This window comes from Balaenoptera borealis, assembly GCF_965194805.1.
Source record: "Balaenoptera borealis genome assembly, chromosome: 1".
Classification (NCBI taxonomy): Eukaryota; Metazoa; Chordata; class Mammalia; order Artiodactyla; family Balaenopteridae; genus Balaenoptera; species Balaenoptera borealis.
In genome coordinates this window covers 138,049,873-138,075,987 of record NC_138860.1, presented here as the reverse complement: position 1 = coordinate 138,075,987, position 26,115 = coordinate 138,049,873, and the positions used below count along the sequence as shown (strand labels likewise).

Here is a 26,115-nt window from a genome sequence, read left to right as displayed (position 1 = left end):
CTTGGGTGGCTATTTCCTTTCCCGTGTTAGGGAAGTTTTTGACTATAATCTTTTCAAATACTTTCTTGGGTCCTTTCTCTCTCTCTTCTCCTTCTGGGACCCCTATAATGTGAATGTCGGTGCATTTAATATTGTCCCAGAGGTCTCTTAGGCTGTCTTCATTTCTTTTCTTTATTCTGTTCTGCAGCAGTGATTTCCACCATTCTGTCTTCCAGGTCACTTATCTGTTCTTGTGCCTCAAGTTATTCTGCTATTGATTCCTTCTAGTGTATTTTTCATTTCAGTTATTGTATTGTTCATCTCTGTTTGTTCTTTAATTCTTCTAGGTCATTGTTAAACATTTCTTGCATCTTCTCAATCTTTGCCTCCATTATTTTTCCGACGTCCTGGATCGTCTTCACTATCGTTATTCTGAATTCTTTTTTCTGGAACGTTGCCTAACTCCACTTCATTTAGTTGTTTTTCTGGGGTTTTATCTTGTTCCTTCATCCGGTACATAGTCCTCTGCCTTTTCATTTTGTCTATCTTTCTGTGAATGTGGTTTTTGTTCCATAGGCTGCAGGATTGTAGTTGTTGCTTCTGCTATCTGCCCTCTGAGGCTATCTAAGAGGCTCTTGCAAGCTTCCTGATGGGAAGGACTGGTGGTGGGTAGAGCTGGGTGTTGGTCTGCTGGGCAGAGCTCAGTAAAACTTTAATCTGCTTGTCTGCTGATGGGTGGGGCTGAGTTCTCTCCCTTTGTTTGGCTTGAGGCAAGCCAGCACTGGAGACTAAGGCTCTTTGATGGGGTTTATGGCGGACTCCGGGAGGGTTCACACCAAGGAGTATGTCCCAGAACTTCTGCTGCCAGTGTCTGTGTCCCCATAGTGAGCCACAGCTGCCCCCCACCTCTGCAGGAGACCCTCGGACACTAGCAAGTGGGTCTGGTTCAGTCTCCTATGGGATCACTGCTCCTTCCCTGAGTCCTGATGCGCACACTGCTTTGTGTGTGCCCTCCAAGAGTGGAGTCTCTTTTTCTCTCAGTCCTGTCGAAGTCCTGCAATCAAATCCCGCTGGCCTTCGAAGTCTGATTCTCTTGGAATTCCTCCTCCCGTTGCCAGACCCCCAGGTTAAGAAGCCTGACGTGGGGCTCAGAACCTTCACTCCAGTGGGTGGATTTCTGTGGTGTCATTGTTCTCCAGTTTGTGGGTCACCCACCCAGTGGTTATGGGACTTGATTTTATTGTGATTGTGCCCCTCCTACCGTCTCATTGTGGCTTCTCTTTGTCTTTGGATGTGGGGTATCTTTTTTGGTGAGTTCCAGTGTCTTCCTGTCAATAATTGTTCAGCAGTTAGTTGTGATTCTGGTGCTCTCGCAAGAGGGAGAGAGCGCACATCCTTCTATTCCGCCATCTCGAACCAATCCCCCTCTATAAAGGCCCCTCTTTTATTGTTGAGGAAACATAGAATGGGTAAGTAGATGAACAGTTTTTCAGTGAACACTTAGCAAGAGGAAAGCAGATTTTCTCAGGAGATGGTTAAAGCCTCTGGCAAGACGGCTTTCTCTTTTAAGTGCTTTGTAAACTGGAAAGGACAGCTGGTATGGGCAGAAAAGTTGTTGGAGACAAATAACGTCTCTGCATTTTTCTGATTCCAGACATTACCCTGGGACAAACTCCTTACCTTTTTGCGTCTCACTATCTTCCAGTTTCTTACTGCTAAGTCCAAGGCAGTACTCAAACCAAGCTGTGCCTCTGAAGTAATGTCACTTTTCTCCAAACTCATTTCCCTTCCATGGGACTGGCCTCAGGCTGACATGGAAGGCTTCGGCAAACCCCTACATATGGTTTTCTAGACACCTTCTGGGTGATTGGGAATGGAAGGGGAAATGGGAGATTTGACCCCATGGAAAATCATCAATTAAGGAGAGTCTTCCTCATGAGTGCAGCTTTGCACTTCAGTACGGGAGCAAAAACCCAGGCTTCCAGGGTTTGGGTGGTAGGCACTTTCCCCTGAGTGCTTTACCTCAACATAGGGAAAGAGAAGTTCTCAATGACCCTGAATAGATTGCAGGCTACAAAGTAAAGAATGCAGTGTAATTCTGGATCTGCAAGCTCTGCAGTGAGCCAGGGATTAGCAACACAGTTTTGTTTGTTTGTTGTTTTTCTGGTATAGTCATTTAATGGAATGTTACACAGCACTTAAATGAATTAATTAGAGTTTCTGTATCACTATCAATATATCTCAAAAACAGTGTTGAGGGAAAAAACAAATTATAGAAGCATGTATGATGCCATCTATACAAAATGTAATCATGTGCAAGACAATTTTTTATACATTTATATTATAAAAGGATAGAAGTATGTATGGGAATTATAAATAAATTAAGAATAGTTACCTCTTTAGAGGGTGGGAGTGGAATAGAATTGAGAGGGGATGACAGGAGTCTTCAACTATATATGTAATATTGTATTTCTAAGTCTTGGTGGTATATACATGGGTGTGTGATAAAGTTTTTTTTTTTAATTTTTTAAATTGAAGTATAATTGACTTACAATATTGTATTAATTTCAGGTGTACAACATAGTAATGATCACCATAAGTCTAGCTACCATCTGTCACTATACAAAGTACAGTGTTATTGACTATATTCCCTATGCTGTATACTACATCCCCATGACTTAACCTATTTTCTAACTGGAAATCTGTACCTCTTAATCCCCTTCACCTGTTTTCCCCACTTCACACGCCCCTCTCCTCTGGCAACCATCAGAGCAACACAGTTTTTAATAAGTGTACTTTCCATCTATGAGGAGAAATGGGAGGAGTTAGAAAAATAAACTCACAAGTAATTAAACGTTGTGTTGAGACAATAATATGCTCAGTGTACAGTTTTGAAAAAGGGAAGGGAACCGAGCAGGGATCCTGAAAGGCGATGGTGGTGAGAATTTGTACTTATACAGTCAGGGGAACCTGGATTCCCACGAACCCCTTTATCTTTCAAAATTAAAATTAAGAAAAAGCAATAGAAGCGGAGCAGCACCATAAGGTGGAGGGCTTCTCAGCTAGAATAAGAGATAAGTGGCCCATAATCCAACCTTCTCCAAAGAGCTGTGTGAAGCAGGCAAGTCCTATCCCTTCTGAGCCTCTTTCCGTAAAGGTAAAATGAAGCGCTTCGACCAGATGGTATTTAACGTCTCTTGCAGATTGTATCCACCAAGACAACTCTCCGTTTCTGTGAGAAAAGTACGAAATGGCCCTGTGAAGTCTAAATTGGCCTTGGTTACCTACAGACCTTGAGGCCCCAAGGATAAAAATAATAGCTATTTATTTAAAGGTTCGTGAAAGCCTCAGACTCAAAACAGCTTATTGGTTTTTGTCTCTATAGATAAACCAGGGTGTAACGAAGAAAACGCTAGTGTTCGAAAAGTGCTCAAGTTTGTATGAAGCAAGGCAAGGCCAGACCAACAACAGGATCTTCGGGGCCTCTTCTCTGGTGTCCCCATCCCTACCTCCGCCATAGCCACAGCTACGTAAACGCAGACAGGCACACGCACGCTAGGGTTCGAGAATGTAATGCCAGAGTAAGAGGGTACTCCTTCCTCCTCTACCGACTGTAACTTTCCGAGTCCCCTCTCCATCTTCTCCACCCTCACGCAGAGATTCCTTCCGCGCCGTGCTGGACGCGTCGCGAGTGGGCTGCGGGGGAGCGTCTGGGCCCGCGTACCTAGCGGTTCGGCGGAGCGAGGGTCCCAGCCACAGATGGAAGAGAGGAGCGTGGGGCCAGTTCCGGGATTAGGCAGATGCTTAGGACCTAGCAGGAGAGCTAGTGGAGCAAAGTCGCGGCTACGGAGAGAGAGCGGGTTTGCGTGGCAAGCCTATCAGCGTGATCGGGGTAGGGGCGGGGTTCTGCGGGGCAGGGCGGGTTCTGAGTGGCAGGGGCGGGCTCGGACCGGCAGGGGCGGGGCTCTGAGTGACTGGGCCGGGGGGAGAATGGGACGGGCAGGGGTGGGGCTCTGCGTGGCGGGGGCGGGGACCGGCAGGGGCGGGGCACTGAGTGACTGGGCCGGGCAGGGGGAGAATGGGACGGGCAGGGGTGGGGCTCTGCGTAGCGGGGGCGGGGACCGGCAGGGGCGGGGCTCTGAGTGACTGGGCCGGTGGGGGTGGGAGGCGGAGATCGGGACCCTCAGGGGCGGGGCTCTGAGTGGCTGAGCCTGGGGGACTGTCGATCGAGACCGGCAGGGGCGGGTTCTGAGTGGCTGAGCCGTGGGGATGATCTATCGGAACCGGCAGGGGCGGGGTTTTGAGTGGCGGGGACGGGGGAGATCTGGCTCGGCAGGGGCGGAGCTCTGCGTGGCGGGGCGGGCTCGGCACCCTAGGTACGGCCGTGGACCGGGCCTGGGCGGGGGCAGGGGCCGTGGCAAGAAGCCGGAAACAGCCGCGGCCCCAGCTCGGGAGACATGGCGGGCGTTAAAGGTACATCCGAGGTCCCCGGCTCGGTGGTCCTGCCGTGGGATCGCCGCCTCGGCTCCGGGCTGAGCCTGGAGCTGCGATTTCAGCGCGTGGGTGGGGAACGGCCTCCCCCAGACCTGCCACCCTTCCCTCCTTTCCCGGTGGGAAGCAGCTCGCCCGCTCCCTTCGCCCCTTGGGGTACGGGTGGAGACGTGTTTTGGGGAACCTCACCCCTTTTTCTGCAAGGATACTAGCCTTCACGCTTTTTGCCCGGAGTGTCCGGGTCGCTGCAGGCGGAGCCCTCGCCGGGAGCAGTCCCTCCCTGGGAGACCCCGGCTAGCCCCGGGGGGCATCACCTCCCCGGTTCCTTCCCAGTTCCTGGGAGCGTTCCCCCACCCCCTCCTCTGCCGAGTTTTAAACTGGGCTTTCACTTCCTGACATGTCCACCCTAATGCCTCTCCTCCCTTTTCCTGCCGCTTCGCTGAGTTTCCCGTTTCTTCCAGAGGAGCCATTGTCTCGGCATTGGGGCACTTAAATCTGTTCTTCCCGATGATTCTTCCAATTGGGCAGAGTTGGCTGCAGGCGGGTGTCAGCGGAAAGCGCCCTGAAATGCTGTATTTGTCTTAATTGTGGAGAGTAGATTAAGTGGAATTTTATCGCTGCTTTCATCAGCGTTTATTCATTTATGGACAGACAAGAAGGTAGTGTTTGTGCAGGACTTTTTTTAAAATTCAAGTGTAGTTGATTTACAATATCGTGTTAGTTTCAGGTCTACAGCACAGCTGTTCAGATATATATATATGTATATATATGTATATTATATATTCTTCAGATTCTCTTCCCTTATAGGTTATTACAAAATATTAACTATAGTTCCCTGTGCTATACAGTAGGTCTTTGTGCAGTACGTGTTTTTGAATGGGGCAGTTGATTTAAAAAGGGGTACCAAGAACACCAGTTCCCTCATCTATTTGCCTTCAGAGGAATGGGGAATGGCAGTTGTAGGAGAGGTTATTGGAAGGCTTCCTGTTGGTTTGGTAGGACACCCTTAGATTTCTATTCTTTTGAATAGAGTAGCATAACTCTTTCCACGTGGGAGTTCCTATCCTTGATATTTGTACCCAAAGATCTTCCCTCTCCAGTTGATCAATATGTGCTGTAAACATGCGTATGGGTGTCTTTGTACACATGTGTGTGTTCACTATGGAATTTAGCTGAGTGTGAAACTGTTAGTAGCAGACACATTTTAAAATTATTTCTGGCTGACTTTTATATTCGGCATTAATTTAGTAAACATGATTTACTTGGACAGTGTCCATTGTGAAATATATCCATTTGAAGCCAATGCAGAAAGCAGATGACAAGTATCAGCACTACACTGTGTTTAGTCATGCCCGGAAACTATCACATAATAATGTTTATGTGTGAATGTGTTAGAACTTGTGATATAGTAACAAGGAAGATAGGCTATGAAATGGAAAAGGACTAAGGAAAGGAAGCTTTCTGAAGATTATTCAACTTTTAAAGAGGGACTACTGTATGCCTGAGGCTTGGAATAAAAAGATAAATGAGAAGTTATTGTTGTTTGACAGAGCTGGAAATAATTGTTACTGTTTAAATGTCTAAGGTGTGCTCAGATACAATGGGAGCACAAAGATGGCGTTGTAGGTTGAATGTGTCCCCCAAACAAATATGTTCAAGTTCTAACTCCCCAGTATCTGTGAATTTGACCTTATTTGGAAATAGGGTCTTTGCAGATGTAACCAAGTTAGGATGATTTTGGATTAGTTGGACTCTAACCCAAGGACCAGTGTCCTTATAAGAAAAGGGAAATTTGGACATGGAGACATATAGGAAGAATACCATATGAAGACAGAGGCAGAAATTGCAACGATGCAACTGCAAGCCAGGGAGGACCAAAGATTGCAGGCAACTACCAGGAGTTAGGAAGAGGCAAGGAAGGAATCTTCCTTTAGAGCCTTCAGAGGGAGCAGGTGTCAAGCCCCTAGAACTGTCAGAGAATAAATTTCTGTTCTTCTAAGCCACCCAGTTTGTGGTACATTATTAATAGCAGCCCTAGGAAATTAATACAGATGGGATTACTGAACCCTGCTCCAGGGAGGAAGGGGACCACTTTCGCAAAAGAGGCAATTCTTGATCTGAATCTAAAAAGATCAGTAAGGCTTCACCTGGCAAAGGATGGAGTGAGGGCAGAGTTTATTCCAAGTGGAGAGAACATGTGACGTGGGGCAGAGGTGCGCCTCCAGTGCTAGAACAATGGCAGAGGTGCGCCTCCAGTGCTAGAACAATGGCAGAGGTGCGCCTCCAGTGCTAGAACAACTCATAGGCTGTGAAAGCAACTGTGAAGGGGTGACACCAGCTTTATGTATTTGAGACATCATTGTCTGCTGTGCGGAGGATGGATTGGCAGAGTCATGAGATGAAGGCAGGCATGAGATGACAGGGTCTACACGAGGACAGTAGCTGAGGGCACAAGAGAAGAGGTGGTTGTCTTAGTCCTTTAGGACTGCTAGGACAAAAATACCATAAGCTGGGTGGCTTAAACAACGTTTATTTCTTAGTTCTAGAGGCTGGAATCTCCAAGATCAAGGTGCCAGCAGATTTGTTGTCTGGTGAAGACTTGCTTCCTGGTTCCTAGCCAGCCATCTTTTTGCTGTGTCCTCACATGGCAGAAGGGGCAAGGAAGCTCTATGAAGTCCCTTTTATAAGGGTACTAATCCCATTCACGAGGGCTCCACCTTCATGACCTAATCACCTCCTAACACCATCTCATTGGACTTTAGGATTTAATATATGAATTTGGGGGGAGGGACGCAATCACTCAGTCTTTTTTTTAAATTTTTATTTATTTATTTATTTTTGGCTGAGTTGGGTCTTTGTTGCTGTGCGCGGGCTTTCTCTAGGTGCGGTGAGCGGGGGCTACTCTTTGTTACGGTGCGCGGGCTTCTCATTGCAGTGGCTTCTCTTGTTGCAGAGCACCGGCTCTAGGCCCGCGGGCTTCAGTAGTTGTGGCTCGCGGGCTCTAGAGTGCAGGCTAAGTAGTTGTGGCGCACGGGCTTAGTTGTTCCGTGGCATGTGGGATCTTCCCGGACCAGGGCTCGAACCCATGTCCCCTGCTTTGGCAGGTGGATTCTTAACCACTGCACCACCATGGAAGCCCAATCACTCAGTCTTTAGCAGTGTGTTTGAGTGAGGTCTGGGAGACTGAGTCACCTTGACTTACTGATTTTCTACAAAACGGAGTGTAGGGTTGGTGTCCGTCTTTGAAGATAGAACCTTCAAAGGGAAGAAGTGTGTGTTTGGGAGGAGAAGGTGGGGATGTTTCAGTTTTACACATGTTGAAGTTGAGGTCCTTGTTGGCTACCCACAGAAGTCCAGATTGGAGTTGGAGGTGCAGGCCGAGCTCCTAGGACCTACTCTGGGCTGCAGCATCAGATGTAGCTGGGTCCTTGTGGTACCAGGGAGCTTTGGGTTGAATGCAATGTCCCAGCAAGAGTGTGAAGTGACAAGAGAGATGAAATTCTATTCCTGGTTAGCTCCAAGTTTAAGAGATGGCCGAGGATGCAATTCCTGAAAAAGAAAAAGGGGGGTAAAGAGCATCAACTGGTGATATAGTTGTGACCTCTGAGTGACTGGTGTCCCAGAACAGAAGGAAGAGATCTATGATTCCTAGCTTTGCATGGTCTCCCGGAGGAGAGAGTAGTGCAGGTGATCGGGCACAGGCAGGGGACAAAGCCAATGAGGAAAAGATCCTCTGTGATGAAACAATACGGGACAAGTTACTTTTGTACATTTTTTTTTTCCAAAAGTGACATGTGCTAAATGGAAAAATATATAAAACTGGCAGTGCTTCCTTGTCCCCTAACATCTGTATACTCCCAGATGTTTTAAAATCACCTTGGTATCTTCCTATAAAAGTCTCCCCAAATTGCCTTTAAAGTAAAAGGAAGCAATCAAAATGTTAATTAGTTTAGTCAGTGACTAATTTTGAGTATTATGGGTTTTTTTCAGAGGAATATTTGGATAATTCAGTGTCCTGTGCTTTTGATTGCTACCTTTATCAAAGCACATCCAAGCACTTTACATAGATTATCTCATTTGATTCCCATAAACTCCCTAATAAGGTGGCACCATTATTCGCATTTTACAGGTGAAAAATCGGATTTTTCCGAAGGTGAAAAGAGGTTCACCTTCTACCCAAGGTCACACAACCAGTCAGTGACAGAGTTAAGCTTTGAACCCATGTTGGTGACTCAGAGCTCAAGATCTTTTAACAACTCAAATTCCGTCTCCCACTCAGCAGTGGACAAAACAAGCATGTTCTTGCCTCCTCAAAGATTAGTGTAACAGATGCAGGGAATAAATATTCAGGGGACACTAATTGGGAAGCACCAATCTTCAAATACTTGAAGCACTGTGGTTTGGGGGACACAATGATCAAAGGGTGTATATTGCTAGGAGGCAGTTTGGGGTTCAATTTAAGGAAAAAGTGTTTTCAGCATTTAAAAACTATCAGAATGAAATGACCTGCCTCAGGTGGTAGTGAGTTTCCCTTCAGTGGAGTTGTATCGACTGGCTGGCTGGCTCTTGGGACAAATATAGAGGGAATTCATACGTTAGATTGGGGTTGAGTACTGGAAAGGCTTGAGCTCTTTCGCCACCTGATGATTTAAAAATGATGCACATAGGTGGTCATTTGATAGTCAAATGTAACATCAACCAATGAAATAAGTAAATCACTGCATTCTTTTTTTTTATTAAAACACTTAAAATCGAGATATAATTCACATGTCATAAAATTAACCTTTTTAAAGTGTAAAATTCTGTGGGTTTTAGTATATTCACGAGGTTGTGCAACCATGACTACTTTCTAATTCCAGGACCTTTCATCAACCCCAAAAGAGTCCCTCCCCATTCCTCTCCCCCCCGCCCCCAGTCCCTGACAACAACTGGGACCTATAACTCTTGGTTTTATTTTTCACAGCTCTTGTGGCATTATCCTTCAGTGGGGCTATTGGGCTGACTTTTCTTATGCTGGGATGTGCCTTAGAGGATTATGGGTAAGTTATCATTTCCAAAAGAACTATTTTTTTGGTGTCTTTGTGTCACTGTTAGTATGGGTATGAGGGAGTTCGGTCAGTTTAGCACCAAGCTCTAACCGACGAGTTAATGAAGTCCAAATTATGAACCCAGTCCCTTCCTGGGTCACTTGTATTTGTGCAGACAAAAGCTCTTCTTAAAATTGATGTATTCATTTAATGAGCATTTATTGAAAACCTCCTCTGGACCAGCTGGTGACACAAGAATGAAGAGACACAGTCCTGTCCTCAAGGAGCTTACAGTTCTCGTTACGAGTGAGAGACAGGAAAACAGTCCAGTCAGTAAGCTGACAGCTCTAGTAGAGATGTGTACAAGGTACAGTGAGAGCTTTGAGAAAGTAAATCTGAGTTTCCCTGGGAGAGTCAGGGAGGGCTGCATAGAAGAGGTCTTTAAGCTGAGACTTGGTGGATAAATAAGCTTATCGGGCTTGATGAGGCAGGGGAGGGCATTCAGGCAGAGGGAGTATTTAAGGAACAGAAAGGCTGGTGTGGCTACAGATTGAGCGAACGAAGGGAAGATGGCACAGAATGAATGGAAGAAATTGGCTAAATCGTGTGAGGCTTTGTAGGCCAGGGCAAGGAATCTGGGTTTTATTCCAAGCAAGTGAAAGTTTCCACCTGCATGCACTCCAAAGATCTCTATGGAATTAGCATGTGCAAGGCACTGTGCTATGATCTATAGGGAAAGCAAAGATGACTAAGTTAAGATTCTGTCCCTAGAGAAATTACAGCTCAATAATACAGAAAACAATAAAGATTCTAGATTTTACACTGTGTAGTTGTTTCTTAACACAATATAAGTTATCTGCAGATAAATGGACTAGGAATTTTTAATGATCGCTACTTCTTAGCTGTTCCTGGTAGAAATCATCTCATGTATTAATAGTGACAACTGAAAATAATCGTTGACCTAGACATTTAAAGTAATATTAACTTTGAAACAGTACTATATCTTTAATTATGATGTAACTGTAACTTTTCCTTTTGGGTTTCTTCTGGGTGCAACCAACAGTGTTTACTGGCCCTTGTTTGTCCTGATATTCCATGCCATCTCTCCCATCCCCTATTTCATTGCCAAACGAGCAACATATGACTCCGATGCAACAAGTAGTGCCTGTCGGGAACTGGCTTATTTTTTCACTACCGGAATTGTTGTTTCTGCCTTTGGATTTCCTGTTATTCTTGCTCGTGTGGCCGTGGTAAGTTCTGTTATCTATTGTTTTGCCCAGTTATTGCTGAGTTTACTCCACAGGCCTGCGTTTGGAACCACAAATTTCATTTCCCCTGCTTCGACTTAATCCTCAAGGCCAGGCATATTTTTAGTTTCTCTATTCCCCCAATTTAGAGCTACCTGTCAGTATCTTGCCCATGTTTGCAAAATGCTTTCTTTGTTTCTCTTACAACTTTTAGCCAGACCAAGTGATTTCTTGCTTTTTCTACTATAAGCTATTTTCTAGACTTGTTCTGAAATCCTTACCTTTTATTGTAGGGCCATCCAGAGACTACTATAGCAATACTCTTCTAGTTCCAAAGTCAACATCAAAAGGGGTCCTGATCACCTAATTCCAATGTGTGTGTGTGGGGGGGGGGGTTAGGGGGGGTGTTCCCCACACCACTGAGGAGCAGTTCTTCCACACCAGCTGGGGTCCTACAGATGTGCTCAATTCTGACTCTGTTTGCCTGGAGATAGCAGCAGATTCCACTGGTTCAGGGCTCAGTCCCGCAAGACTGCCTCCCTCTTCAGATGCCAGTCACAGGTCCAGCTTGTTACCTGTGCTTCTGACTGACTGGCTATAAATCAGGGGTTCCCATGGCCCTCTCCTTGGGTTCGATTAATTTGTTAGAACTCAGGGAACCCATCTACTCACTGGATTCCCAGTTTGTTGTAAAAGAATATAACTGAGAAGCAGCCAGATGGTAGAGATGCATAGGGCAAGGTGTGGGGAAAGACCATGGAGCTCCCATGACCTCTCTGAGGGTACCACTTTCCCCAAATCAGCAAATCATCAACCTGGAAGTTCTCCGAATCCCATCCTTTTGAGTTTTTATGAAGGCTTCGTTACACAGGCATGATGGATCAAACCATTGGCCACTGGAGATCGAGTCAACCTCCAGCCCCCTAGCCCCCTCTCCCTGGAGGTTGGGGGAAGGAACTGAAAGTTCTAACTGTCTAGTCACATGGTTGTCTCCTCCTGCAACCAGCTTCTATCTTTAGGGGCTTTCCAAAGTTACCTCATTCACATAAAAAAAGTCACCTTTACCACTCTCATCACTTAGGAAATTCCAAGGGTTTTAGAAGCTCTGTGCAAGAAATGGGGACAAAGACCAAATTCTTATTATAAATCACAACATATCAAATTCTTCTCCTGCAAATAGGATCATAGACCCAATCCTCAACACAATAGGCATATACTGAGGGACAACTATACAGCTACTAGAAGATACAGTGAATAAGATGACATCTTCATATTGTTGAAGAAAAAAATTAATCAATCATCGACCTAAAAAAGAAATGGAAAATTTTATTTGAGCTGACCTGAGGATCATAACCTGGAAGACGACTGTTCCACATGTTAGAGATCAAATCACAGTTACATAAGTTTTAGAGACAAATGGTTATATGTCAAATGACATACTATTGACAGTTTACGTAATCCAGATTGGCATGTATGAAGTAAGTAGTGGGTCATGGGTAAGCGTGGCCCCTTACAGGATTAAGAAGGAAGGTTATCTCCTAAGCACTTGTGACCCTTTATGAGATTAAAAAGGAAAGTTATCTCCGAAGGAAGTCTGGTTAATGCAGATGCACAGTACACACTGAAGGGGAGGGAGGAGGCCCAAACAGGCAGAGAAAAATTTTATGTTTAATTTTTTCTTGTCTTGACATAAAATATGCACTTTATTTCATCAATAGCCAATATAAAATTTTTCTTTTTGTCTCTGAAATACACATTATGGGTATAATTTTTTCAGTTCTTTGGCATTCACTGTCTTTCATACTATTTGCTTTTATTTCCCGCAATGACATACTGTTTCAACTTCATGAAACTCTTACTTGGGGCATTGAATATCAGATCTGCACAAGTGTTATTTATTCATACAGTAAACATCTTTGGAGCATATGCTATTTGTAGGACACTAGGAATAAGAACCAGATACTGTCTCTGTTCTCAAAGAGCACAGAAACTAGCCTGATGGGCAAGTGTACTATAAATATACCAGGTGTGGTCATTAAAACATGATCAGAATGCCATAAGAGCACCGAGAAGAGAGAAATTACAACTGGCACTTGATGTGGCCTCTAAGGATAAATAATGTTTTGAGTAAAGTAGGGAAGGCTATTGTATGGAATGGCACCCAAGTGCAAAAATACAGTATGTGGAATAAAGAGCAGTGCAATATGATGGAGCAAAAAGGGAGTGGTTGAGATTGAGGACAGAAAGGCCGGGGAAGCCTGACTGGGAAGGGTCTGGAATGCCAGGCCAGTTTGAACTCTGTCTAGATAACAGAAGCGTGGAAGTTTTTTGTTTTTTGGTTTTTTAAAATTTATTTTTGGCTGTGTTGGGTCTTCGTTGCTGAGCGTGGGCTTTTCTCTAGTTGCGGCGAGCGGGGGCCGCTCTTCATTGCAGTGCGTGGGCTTCTCATTGCAGTGGCTTCTCTTGTTGCGGAGCACGGGCTCTAGGAGCGCGGGCTTCAGTAGTTGCAGCACGCGGGCTCAGTAGTTGCAGCACATGGGCTTCAGTAGTTGTGGTGCACAGGTTCAGTTGCTCTGTGGCATGTGGTATCTTCCTGCACCAGGGATCGAACCCGTCCCTGCATTGGCAGGCAGATTCTTAACCACTGCGCCATCAGGGAAGTCCGCGTGGAAGGTTTTAGATGTCATATTTTCATGATCTTATTCTTCTTGTACCTTAGACTAGTACTTCTTAAATTTTGCCCTAAAGATTTCTATTTTTACCTTTCAAATACTGCATCACGTTTTATGAGGAAACTTTCATTGATGTTTTCTATTTGTTAAATTAAAACAAAAAATGCCCACTAGAGGGTACTCTCATCCCCAGCTGTGCCTCTGGAAAACTATCTGCCCTGCTGGAAAGCTCTTTTTATTGCATGCAGAGTATTATTTAAAACCTTTTCTTGCCAGAAAAGAAACAAATCAATCCATAACTCTCCAATTCCTATTTTCATGAAAGAAGGCAATACATAAAGAACTTTCAGTACCCAATATTGTGATTGGACCCTTTGTAATCTTGCTTCATGTATTTTACTTAAGGCAGTCATTGTCTACTGAAAACAAGTAGAGAAATATGTCTAATGGGGAAAACGTTAAGGATGATACCAGACTTAATTAATAAGCATCACGAAGTAATTAGACTAATACTGAACAGTTCCCTCTCTCCTGTCTATTAGATTATTAAGCCTTTTAGCAGTTTTATGTAATATTTAATTGGATGTTTCTAAAGCAGAAAATAACAGATTTGCAAAGAGTACAGTATAAAGAAAGTAAAGATTTAATCCTCTTTTTTTGTGTTTCAGATCAAGTGGGGAGCCTGTGGCCTGGTGCTGGCAGGCAATGCAGTGATTTTCCTTACAATTCAAGGTTTTTTCCTTGTATTTGGAAGAGGAGATGATTTTAGCTGGGAGCAGTGGTAGCACGTGCTTTATTCTGATAAAATGCATTTAACTTCTTAGAATTCATACTGTATGTATATGTGTGCACATGTGGCCTTTTACCATGAAATTTAATATACTGTTTCTTTATACCTTTGTAATCATGTTCATTTTAAGGAGGACTACATGGGGAAAAGGTTAGTTTTACTCCCAGCCAGTAGACCTCTCCATTTACTCCAGTTGAATTATGTTATTTGTTTAGCTTTTCATATAGTCATGGTGCTCTCAGAAAACATGTTAACACAGTCTTGTAGGCAGTTGCTCACTCAGTGTGCTGCATCTCCACCTTTGGCCCGGGGATGTGCTTGAGTGGGCACATAGCGCTGGGGCTGTCTCAGCTCTGCCCAGGACTTCCAAGATACACCTGTGGCCCAGAGAGACAGAGGCGGCTCCCTCTTTATGTTGTGGACTCTTGCTTCTCCAAGTGTGGTCCATAGACCAAGAGCATCAGCATCTCGAAGCGTGGTGCATAGGAGCTTATCACAGATGCAGAGTCTGAGGCCCCATCCTCAACCTAATACATTTTGATGAGACCCCAAGTGAATCGCAGGCACATTAAAGTCTGAGAAGCGCTGTCATGAAGGAAGAAGCATTGCCTTCCCCTTGGCTGAACCCCTTAGCCTCTCTGGGCGTTAGCTGCTTGTAAAAACTGTTTCCCCTGCCCCCCGTGTTGAGGCCTACTTCAGACTATCCTTGGAATTTGTGAAATGTCCAAACCTATACTTTATAGGCTGTTCCTCACATTTGTGAAGTGTTCTCAGTAGGGAACACCTATGACTTCGCATTGTCTGAAAGGCAGTGGCTGCCTTCACAGTGCTGGGGGGACAGATCCCCCACTGGGAGGCAGGGGAGGGAGGCTGGGCTGGAACCGGGCCCTGCTTTAGCAGGATGGGGAAGAATGGATAAGTAACGCCGTTTGATTTCCCTTCATAATCTGACATTTCTCCCCAGTTCCTTCCCTGGGCTGCTGCCCACCCACCTTCACCAGCACCCCTAAACACACACACTCCCAGCAGTTCTGATTTGCCCTGTCTTCTTCATGGCTCGGCTTCTCCTTTCTATAGAGACGTGGAGCCAAGTAAGCAAGCAGAGGGTGAGCTGCTTAATTTTATTTACATGTGATGTACTTGTCTTTCATGTCCTGTAGGACTTTTAAAATATATATATATATATGAAACACTTTATGCCACTTTTAAATGAATCATTGAAAATTCATGTCATACTGGGTCCTGTAATCACAGGTTTCCTAGCTCAACTTTTTGTCCAAGGCCTATCGAGAAAGGGAAATATGGGAACTAGAACCACGTGATTAGAATATAAGGAATGATTTTAAAGCATTGTTAATGTGTGATAACAGACATACATTCAAAACACTGAAACCTTGAAGTTTGTAACCCCTTCATATTCTGGAATGATGCTGGGATCAGGAGAAGACAAGAGTGATACCTAAAAGGATAATATGCAAAGTGATATTTTAGCCTTGTGCATGATTTTATGTTTTCAGTGTACTATGTACGTATAGAACTGTTAAAGTTGTTATTTCCAATATTTATATTAGAAAAATTATATAGACACTTTATAATTTTAACCAGCATTTTTAATAACACTTGCACTTACTGTATTGTAATAAATTTTACTTTAACAGAAAAAAAAGCTTAATTTTAAAAGTTTTTATTCTGATGTCACCTTGCTTAAAAGGTAACAAAAATATGAAAATTTCTTTGTGTTCTGAAATGTGCAGTTATGAGCAATAATCTGTCCTGCATTAGAATAATAGCAGGAAGTTGTAAGATACCATTTTGGATGTGTAGTTGGCTTGTAATAGCTTTTCTTTTCCTAAGATGGAGATACTGTTTAATTTATACTACCTTTTGCAAAAGTGCCCTTGTTGCTTATACACATTTTAAATCACCAAGGTAGCCTTAATGTGTAGCCCTAAAGCATTGCCTCTTGATTGTATTTCCAGAATGATATAAAGTACTTGCGTATAGAATATTTGTAGTTATTCCCTACTAATGGAATGGTTTATCGAAGTGATAGATTATTGGATTTGCTATACGTATGAAACAGAGCCATTTATTCTGCAGCACCTATATCATTTAAGTAATAAATGTCAGTAGGGAGTATTGCTGTATATGAATGTACGGTACAAAAGTTTCATCTCGGTAACACAAATGTTGGGCATTTTAAAATTCCTTATAAAAGGTTCATTTGTTTTCTATATACCACAGAATATATTTTGGAGATTCAAAACACATTGATTACATTCTAAAACTGAGAATGCACATAAAGAATTGCCCAGAAGTGAGTAATCTTATGAAGAGATTCTCTATCGTGTTCCAAACAACTGGCTTACACTTTGAAACACTTTTCCCACAGAAACAATATCATGCTACCATGGGTTACCAGGCCAAGCCTTCTGAGGAAGCCTAAACCCTAACATAGCTGACCTTTAATACTCAAGGTACCTGCCTGAGTTTTGGATCTTGGCAACAGGGTAGTGTGAACAGTTTGAAGGAAGGAAAGTGTAAATTTCCACCTCCTTCCCTAAGAACAAGGTCTTTCTTACTTCAATTTTTGCAGCCCTCTCTATCCCCTAATGCCCTTGGGGTCCACTAAACCTGTGATGTTTGCTGGCCTCCTCTCCTGACTCGGAGGCCTCCTCTTAGCCTGCCCCACCTCCCGGGGTTCTTCATATTCCCAAATCACCCACCTTGCTACTCTTACCAATCAGTTTTCTTAGTAGAGCTGATATCTTGTGATGTTTAAGGAGAAAGCAGTCGGTTCATACTCTTTCCCAGAAAGAATGAATGACTGTGATCATCTTCCCCACATCTGGAACGCATCCATACCTGCCTCGTGCAGTTACCACGCTGGGCTGCAGCTGCATTTTTACAAGGGCATGCCTTGGAACCCATTCGCAGAAATGGCAATGTTCCACAGTAAAGTGAAAAAAGCATTCCAGCAGTTTATAGAAGGATAGTAATATTTTGGGCCAGGAGCAAGCCTATCACACTTCATCCCTTCCTCACGGTGAGTTCTCAGCTGGTCCTACATTTCATAGTTGTTTCTTTTCCTTCACTTAATGAACCCACAGATTTTTCTTACAGTCCTCAGGAAGTCTTTACCTCTGATGCATCTTCTTGATGAAGACTCTTCTAGAGAGTGAAATGTTTCATGAAGTTAATAGCATTCCTTAGGCTCTCAGAGAAATGCTTAGGAGATGTCACAAAAATGTGCCTTTTCGAAGTTTGCAAAATTCAGGTTTTGCACCATAATTTAACCAAAATATTTATGAGGATGCTAGCATTTTCCAAGCATAGTAATTAGTTCACAACTGGGAAATATTATTCCTGTAGATGAATCTAAGTTCTGCATTTAAATGTCCTTTTTGCCATTCTGCCTCATGAAGTACCTTATTTGCAAAAATCCCAGTGTATAATAACTCATGAGTTACAATCTGCTTTCATGTGACCATGTTCCTGGAGTAGAGCAGTGACATGTGACCCCAAACACGGTGTGCAAGGTCTCCAAGATTGCTTTAGAATGCAATTATATACATATGATGGGGATGATTTTCTTTCTTTTTTTTTTCTTCCTCCAGCTGGGCCACCAGAAGGTGATTTCCTTTAAAATCAAGCTTGTCATTTATACTTGAACAAAGACTTTTATGTACATTATTAAACTAAAACTTTTATATTTTACTTTGGGATGCATTATATTTGGAAAGGAGACCAGCAGATTTCTTTCCCCAGTGTTTTTGTTTGGATAATCTTAATTAAACTTGGGGAATTTGTCTAGTTTTAAGCCCATATTTATTGTGGTTGATAGAAGTAGTCCAAGAATGTGTGTAACCGGGAGGAATCGAGTCCCTAGTTACAGCTTTGCTAACATCCCAGGGTTGAAGGTGGTTGTGTGGGACATGGTTAGTCAAGAATTTGCTGTTTTGGAAAAGAGAGAAAAAGTCAACACTTTAAAAAAGTGCTGTACATATTCTGAAGAGTCATTTTGTGCACTACAGTGAAGAATGCACACATGTAAAGTACTGCTTAAGGAGTAATGTGTCCCCCTCATACACAGAGCATTTGGGGAAGATCTGATGTTTTACAGGTGGATTGAGGCAGTTAGTTAGATTATAAAGAAACTGAGCTAGATATTTCGTTGTATTGCCCAACTAAGCGTAAAGTTAAATTCTTAGTAGAAATTTGGTTATACCAACATCACTGTAAAATGCCCATAAGAAAAAATAGTTCTCAAGGAAGCTTCTCTGGTCCAAGGGCTTGTATATATGAATTTTCATTTAGAAAAAGCACGCTGGATGCATCAAGAGACCTTGTCTGGGGCTGAGAATGGATGTGTCTGGAGAAATTATGTACCTGTTATTTAAACATAGCATCTTCTGTCTTGAGATTTTTTTAAAAAAATACTTGCCTACATCATCTCTCCACTCGGATGCCTAATAGGCATCTCAAACTTAGCATGTCCAAAATCAAAACTCCTGACACTTCCTATTATTCCCGGTTCTCCAGAACAAAAGACCTGGAGTGTTTTAGAACATCTCATTACTGCACATCCCCCAGGCACTCCATCAGGAAATTGTGTTGCTTCTAGCTTCAAAATGTATCTGGAATCAAAACACTTCTCATACCTTTGCTGCTACCAGTGGTTCAAGACAGTATGGTCTTACTTGGGTTATTGCACTAACCTCCTAACTGATTCCCTGCTTTTGCCCTTTTCCCGCTTAAGGCTAGTTTCAACAGAGCAGCATGAGTGAGCCTGTAAAATGTAAATCAGATCATGTCACCTCTCTGCTCCACTGACATCTCATCCCACTTCAATAGTAAGATGACAACCCAGTTGAAAAATAGACACAGATTCTGAATAGGTATTTCTCCAAAGATGTGCAAATGGCCAATAAGCACATGAAAAGATGCTCAACATCATTAGACATCAGGGAAATGGAAGTCCAAACCAGTATGAGCTTCACATCCACTAGAATAGCAAGAATCAAAAAGACAGACAATAACAAGTGTTAGCAAGGATAGGATAAAGTCAGAGCCCTTGTAAATTGCTGGTGGGAATATAAAATGGTGTAGCCACTATAGAAAATTTTGGAAGTTCTTCAAGATGTTAAACATTGAGTTACCATACAAGCCAGCAAATCCATTCCTAGGCACATACCCAAGAGAGATGACAACATATATCACACAAAAACTTGAATACAAATGTTCATAGCAGCATTATTCATAATAGCCCAAATTGGAAAGTAGAAACAATCCAAATGTCTATCAACTGATGAATGGATAATGTGGTCTATCCATACAATGGAATATTTTTCAGCCATAAAAAGAGATGAAGTGTTGATAAATGCTACAACATGTATGAACCTTGAAAACATCATGTTAAGTGGGAAAAAAACAGTCACAAAAGCCCATATATTATATAATTCTATTTATATGAAATGTCCAGAATAAACAGAAAGAGTGTAGTTATGTAGTTGCCAGGGGCTGCGGGAAGGGGTAACGAAGAATGACTGCTCATGGGTATGGGTTTCTTTTTGCGGTGATGAAAATGATTTGGAATTAGCGGTGATGATTGCACAGCTTTTGAATATACTACAAGTCATTGGGCTGTACACTTTAAAAAGGTGAATTGTGTAGTAGGTAAATTTCATCTTAATAAAAAAAACACAAAAAACAAAAAGTCAAACAAACAAAAAGAGGAAACAACCTGAATGTCTATCAACTGAAAAGTGTGGTACAAACTTATCTTAGGTGATAAAAATGTTCTAGATTGATTGTGATAATGTTTGCACAACTCTTTGACTATGCTAAAAACTACTGAACTGCACACTTTAAATGGGTGAGTATTATGGTATGTGAATTGCATTTCAATAAATCTGCAAAACATAATGAATGAGTGAATGAACTCTTTGAACTACAAAAAAAGTAAAAGTGTATCAGTTATTCCCAGGCTTACCTTTAGGAATACCTTTTGAAATCCAGCCAATACCAAAATAATTCAAATTTTGAGCTTTAATTTACCAGGACTGTCATTTTTCTAGATTTAATAATATTTATTTTATTTATCAAGTTTTTAAAATTTGAAATTTGAAAGTTTTGGGGTAAAACACTTCTTTTTTAAGGAGAACCCCTGAATTGTGTGTCAGGATCCATAAAATGTAGGACTGTCCCTGGCCATAGCAGTGTTCAAACAGACAAAAATACTTGCCATATAGAACTCATATTTCAGTGGGAAAAGAAAAATAAAAACTAGATAAGAAAATAAAATACATGATATGACAGGTGCCACAGGGGAAAATATAGAAGGGAAGGGGAATAAGTAGTATGTGGGTCCTTACAATTTTAGATTGGGTGGCATAGGCTTCACTGTGAAAAAAAGCATTTGAGTTCAGACCCAAAAGAGATGAGAAGACAGAGCTGTGTGGATGTGAGGCCCAAGTCCATCTTTGTGCACATCCTTAATTAGCTCTTTAAGATGCTTTTCTAGAAGAGCAAAGTTGGATAGAAGAGTGAACACATTTTTCATGGTGCCAAATCATCTTCCTGCTCAGCAGTTCTTGAGAATACTCTTTCCCCGCCGAAAAAACATGTTTTCATATTTTAAAAGAATTGCTAATTTGTTCATAAAAAAATCACTCCAACCTCATTGTTATTTTTAATTGAATGCATGTTTGAAAGCTGGTGATATTGAATTCTTTTTCATACCTTTTCCTAAAACCATTTGCTCTCTTTTATGAATTGCCTACATACCTTTTAGGACATTTATCTTTTTTATTGATTTGTAAGAGTTCTTTACATATTAAGATTATAAACACTTTCTTTTATTTTACAAATATATATATTTTAATCAGATAATATTAGATAACAGACTAGCAAAAGGTAGTAATGTGATTTTCCTACCTGCAGAATTTTCTGAGTTTTGTTTAGCAAATATATTAATTTTTCCTAAAAATCTGAATTTGTATGTATTCTTAGAAATGTCTTCTCTACTCTAAGAGAAGAAAAATATTTTCTCCTAGATCTGTTATGGATTCGTTGACAGAACATTTATCTTTCATTCGCTTAGAATTTACTTTCGTAAATGATATCAGGCAAGAGTATTTCCCTTGGTGTTTTTAGCCAGGTAGCTCAGCTGGCTAGTAAGTTAGATAAATAATTTAATTTCAAATATCAACTTTACCATATAGTAAAAGTTTATATCCACCTAGTTTCTTTCTAGTTTTTCTCTTCTTTTTCACTTATCTATTCCTGAACTGGTACTACATTAAAAAAATGTGTAGCTTTATAACAAGAACACTTTTAAATTTGGTAGAATAAGTTCACACTAATTTTTCTTCCTTTTTTTTTTTTAAACATCTTTATTGGAGTATAATTGCTTTACAATGGTGTGTTAGTTTCTGCTTTATAACAAAGTGAATCAGCTATACATATACATATATCCCCATATCTCCTCCCTCTTGCGTCTCCCTCCCACCCTCCCTATCCCACACCTCTATTTGGTCACAAAGCACCAAGCTGATCACCTTGTGCTATGCGGTTGCTTCCCACTAGCTATCTATTTTACATTTGGTAGTGTATATATGTCCATGCCACTCTCTCACTTCACCCCAGCTTACCCTTCCCCTTCCCCTTGTCCTCAAGTCCATTCTCTACATCTGTGTCTTTACTCCTGTCCTGCCCCTAGGTTCTTTAGAACCTTTTTTTTTTTTGGATTCCATATATATGTGTCAGCATATGGTATTTGTTTTTCTCTTTCTGACTTACTTCACTCTGTATGAAAGACTCTAGGTCCATCCACCTCACTACAAATAACTCAATTTCGTTTCTTTTTATGGCTGAGTAATATTCCGTTGTATATATGTGCCACATCTTCTTTATCCATTCATCTGTCGATGGACACTTAGGTTGCTTCCATGTCCTGGCTATTGTAAATAGAATTGCAATGAACATTGTGGTACATGACTTTTTTTGAATTAAGGTTTTCTCAGGGTATATGCCCAGTAGTGGGATTGCTGTGTCATATGGTAGTTCTATTTTCAGGTTTTTAAGGAAACTCCATACTGTTCTCCATAGTGGCTGTATCAATTTACATTCCCACCAACAGTGCAAAAGGGTTCCCTTTTCTCTACACCCTCTCCAGCATTTATTGTTTGTAGATTTTTTGATGATGGCCATTCTGACTGGTGTGAGGTGATACCTCATTGTACTTTTGATTTGCATTTCTCTCATGATTAGTGATGCTGAGCATTCTTTCATGTGTTTTTTGGCTATCTGTATATCTTCTTTGGAGAAATGTCTATTTAGGTGTTCTGCCCATTTTTGGATTGGGTTGTTTGTTTTTTTGATATGGAGTTGCATGAGCTGCTTGTAAATTTTGGAGGTTAATCCTTTGTCCGTTGATTCATTTGCAAATATTTTCTCCCATTCTGAGGATTGTCTTTTCGTCTTGTTTATGGTTTCCTTTGCTGTGCAAAAGCTTTTAAGTTTCATTAGGTCTCATTTGTTTATTTTTGTTTTTATTTCCATTTCTCTAGGAGGTGGGTCAAAAAGGATCTTGCTGTGATTTATGTCATAGAGTGTTCTGCCTATGTTTTCCTCTAAGAGTTTGATAGTGTCTGACCTTACATTTAGGTCTTTAATCCATTTTGAGTTTATTTTTGTGTATGCTGTTAGGGAGTGTTCTAATTTCATTCTTTTACATCTAGGCTCTCCAGTTTTCTCAGCACCACTGATTGAAGAAGCTGTCTTTTCTCCATTGTATATTCTTGCCTCCTTTATCAAAAATAAGGTGACCGTGTGTGTGGGTTTATCTCTGGGCTTTCTCTCCTGTTCCATCCATCTAGATTTCTGTTTTTGTGCCAGTAGCATACTCTCTTGATTACTGTAGCTTTGTAGTATAGTCTGAAGTCAGAGAGCCTGATTCCTCCAGCTCCATTTTTCTTTCTCAAGATTGCTTTGGCTCTTCAAGGTCTTTTGTGTTTCCATACAAATTGTGCAATTTTTTGTTCTATTTCTGTGAAAAATGCCATTGGTAGTTTGATAGGGATTGCATTGAATCTGTAGATTGCTTTGGGTAGTATAGTCATTTTCACAATGCTGATTCTTCCAATCCAAGAACATGGTATATCTCTCCATCTGTTTGTATCATCTTTAATTTCTTTCATCAGTGTCTTATAGTTTTCTGCATACAGGTCTTTTGCCTCCTTAGGTAGGTTTATTCCTAGGTATTTTATTCTTTTTGTTGCAGTGGTAAATGGGAGTGTTTCCTTAATTTCTCTTTCAGATTTTTCATCATTAGTGTATAGGAATGCAAGAGATTTCTGTGCAATAATTTTGTATCCTGCTACTTTACCAAATACGTTGATTAGCTCTAGTAGTTTTCTGGTAGCATCTTTAGGATTCTCTATGTATAGTATCATGTCATCTGCAAACAGTGACAGCTTTCCTTCTTCCTTTCCGATTTGGATCCCTTTTATTTCTTTTTCTTCTCTGATTGCTGTGGCTAAAAATTCCAAAACTATGTTGAATAATAGTGGTGAGAGTGGGCAACCTTGTCTTGTTCCTTATCTTAGAGGAAATGGTTTCAGTTTTTCATCATTGAGAACAATGTTGGCTGTAGGTTTGTCATATATGACCTTTATTATATTGAGGTAAGCTCCCTCTATGCCTACTTTCTGGAGGGTTTTTGTCATAAATGGGTGTTGAATTTTGTCAAAAGCTTTCTCTGCATCTATTGAGATGATTATATGGTTTTTCTCCTTCAATTTGTTAATACGGTTTATCACATTGATTGATTTGCATATATTGAAGAATCCTTTCATTTCTGGGATAAACCCCACTTGATCATGGTGTATGATCCTTTTAATGTGCTGTTGGATTCTGTTTGCTAGTATTCGGTTGAGGATTTTTGCATCTATGTTCATCAGTGATATTGCCCTGTAGCTTTCTTTCTTTGTGACATACTTGTCTGGTTTTGGTATCAGGGTTATCGTGGCCTCATAGAATGAGTTTGGGAGTGTTCCTTCCGCTGCTATATTTTGGAAGAGTTTGAGAAGGATTGATGCTTAGCTCTTCTCTAAATGTTCAATAGAATTTGCCTGTGAAGCCATCTGGTCATAGGTTTTTGTTTGTTGGAAGATTTTTAATCTCAGTTTCAATTTCAGTGCTTGTGATTGGTCTGATTATATTTTCTATTTCTTCCTGATTCAGTCTCGGAAGGTTGTGCTTTTCTAAGAATTTGTCCATTTCTTCCAGGCTGTCCATTTTATTGGCATATAGTTGCTTGTAGTAATCTCTCATGATCCTTTGTATTTCTGCCGTGTCAGTTGTTACTTCTCCTTTTTTATTTCTAATTCTATTGATTTGAGTCTTCTCCCTTTTTTTCTTGATGAGTCTCACTAATGGGTTATCAATTTTGTTTATCTTCTCAAAGAACCAGCTTTTAGTTTTATTGATCTTTGCTATTGTTTCCTTCATTTCTTTTTCATTTATTTCTGATCTGATCTTTATGATTTCTTTCCTTCTGCTAACTTTGGGAGTCTTTTTGTTCTTCTTTCTCTAATTGCTTTAGGTGTAAGGTTAAGTTGTTTATTTGAGATGTTTCTTTTTTCTTAAGGTCGGATTGTATTGCTATAAACTTCCCTGTTAAAACTGCTTTTGCTGCATCCCATAGGTTTTGGATTGTCGTGTTTTCATTGTCATTTGTTTCTAGGTATTTTCTGATTTCCTCAGTGATCTCTTGGTTATTTAGTAGTGTAGAGTTTAGCCTCTATGTGTTTGTATTTTCTACAGATTTTTTCCTGTAATTGATATTTAGTCTTATAGTGTTGTTGGAAAAGATACTTGATACAGTTTCAATTTTCTTGAATTTACCAAGGCTTGATTTGTGACCCAAGATATGATCTATCCGGGAGAATGTTCCATGAGCACTTGAGAAGAAAGTGTATTCTGTTGTTTTTGGATGGAATGTCCTATAAATATCAATTAAGTCCATCTTGTTTAATGTATCATTTAAAGCTTGTGTTTCCTTATTTATTTTCATTTTGGATGATCTGTCCATTGGTGTAAGTGAGGTGTCAAAGTCCCTCACTATTATTGTGTTACTGTCAATTTCTCCTTTTATAGCTCTTAGCACTTGCCTTATGTATTGAAGTCCTCCTACGTTGGGTGCATAAATATTTACAATTGTTATATCTTCTTCTTGGATTGATCCCTTGATCATTATGTAGTGTCCTTCTTTGTCTCTTGTAATAGTTTTTATTTTAAAGTCTATTTTGTCTGATATGAGAATTGCTACTGCAGCTTTCTTTTGATTTCCATTTGCATGGAATATCTTTTTCCATCCCCTCACTTTCAGTCTGTATGTGTCCCTACGTCTGCAGTGGGTCTCTTGTAGACAGCATATATACAGGTATTGTTTTTGTATCCATTCAGCCAGTCTATGTCTTTTGGTTGGAGCATTTAATCTCTTTACATTTAAGGTAGTTATCAATACATATGTTCCTATTACCATTTTCTTAATTGTTTTGGGTTTGTTACTGTACGTCTTTTCCTTCTCTTGTGTTTCCTGCCTAGAGAAGTTCCTTTAGCATTTGTTGTAAAGCTGGTTTGGTTGTGTTGAATTCTCTTAGCTTTTGCTTGTCTGTAAATATTTTAATTTCTCCATCAGATCTGAATGAGATTCTTGCTGGGTAGCAAAATCTTGGTTGTAGGTTTTTCCCTTTCATCACTTTAAATATGACCTGCCACTCCCTTCTGGCTTGCAGCGTTTCTGCTAAAAGATCAGCTCTTAACCTTCTGGGGATTCCCTTATGTGTTATTTGTTGTTTTTCCCTTGCTGCTTTTAATATTTTTTCTTTGTATTTAATTTTTGA

At 41.1% G+C, this 26,115-nt stretch overlaps 1 protein-coding gene across 1 annotated transcript in view; it reads left to right on the top strand.

Moving 5' to 3' along the window:
• Nucleotides 1–4,311: 4,311 nt before the first annotated feature.
• Nucleotides 4,312–26,115, top strand: part of LEPROT (leptin receptor overlapping transcript) — a 315,620-nt gene continuing 293,816 nt past the window's right edge. The window contains exons 1-4 of the mRNA XM_082359883.1: nucleotides 4,312–4,452; nucleotides 9,434–9,509; nucleotides 10,561–10,747; nucleotides 14,085–23,030. Of these exons, the coding sequence (XP_082216009.1) occupies nucleotides 4,437–4,452; nucleotides 9,434–9,509; nucleotides 10,561–10,747; nucleotides 14,085–14,201 (396 nt within the window). The 5' untranslated portion in view covers nucleotides 4,312–4,436 and the 3' untranslated portion in view covers nucleotides 14,202–23,030. The remainder of the gene's footprint in view (nucleotides 4,453–9,433; nucleotides 9,510–10,560; nucleotides 10,748–14,084; nucleotides 23,031–26,115) is intronic.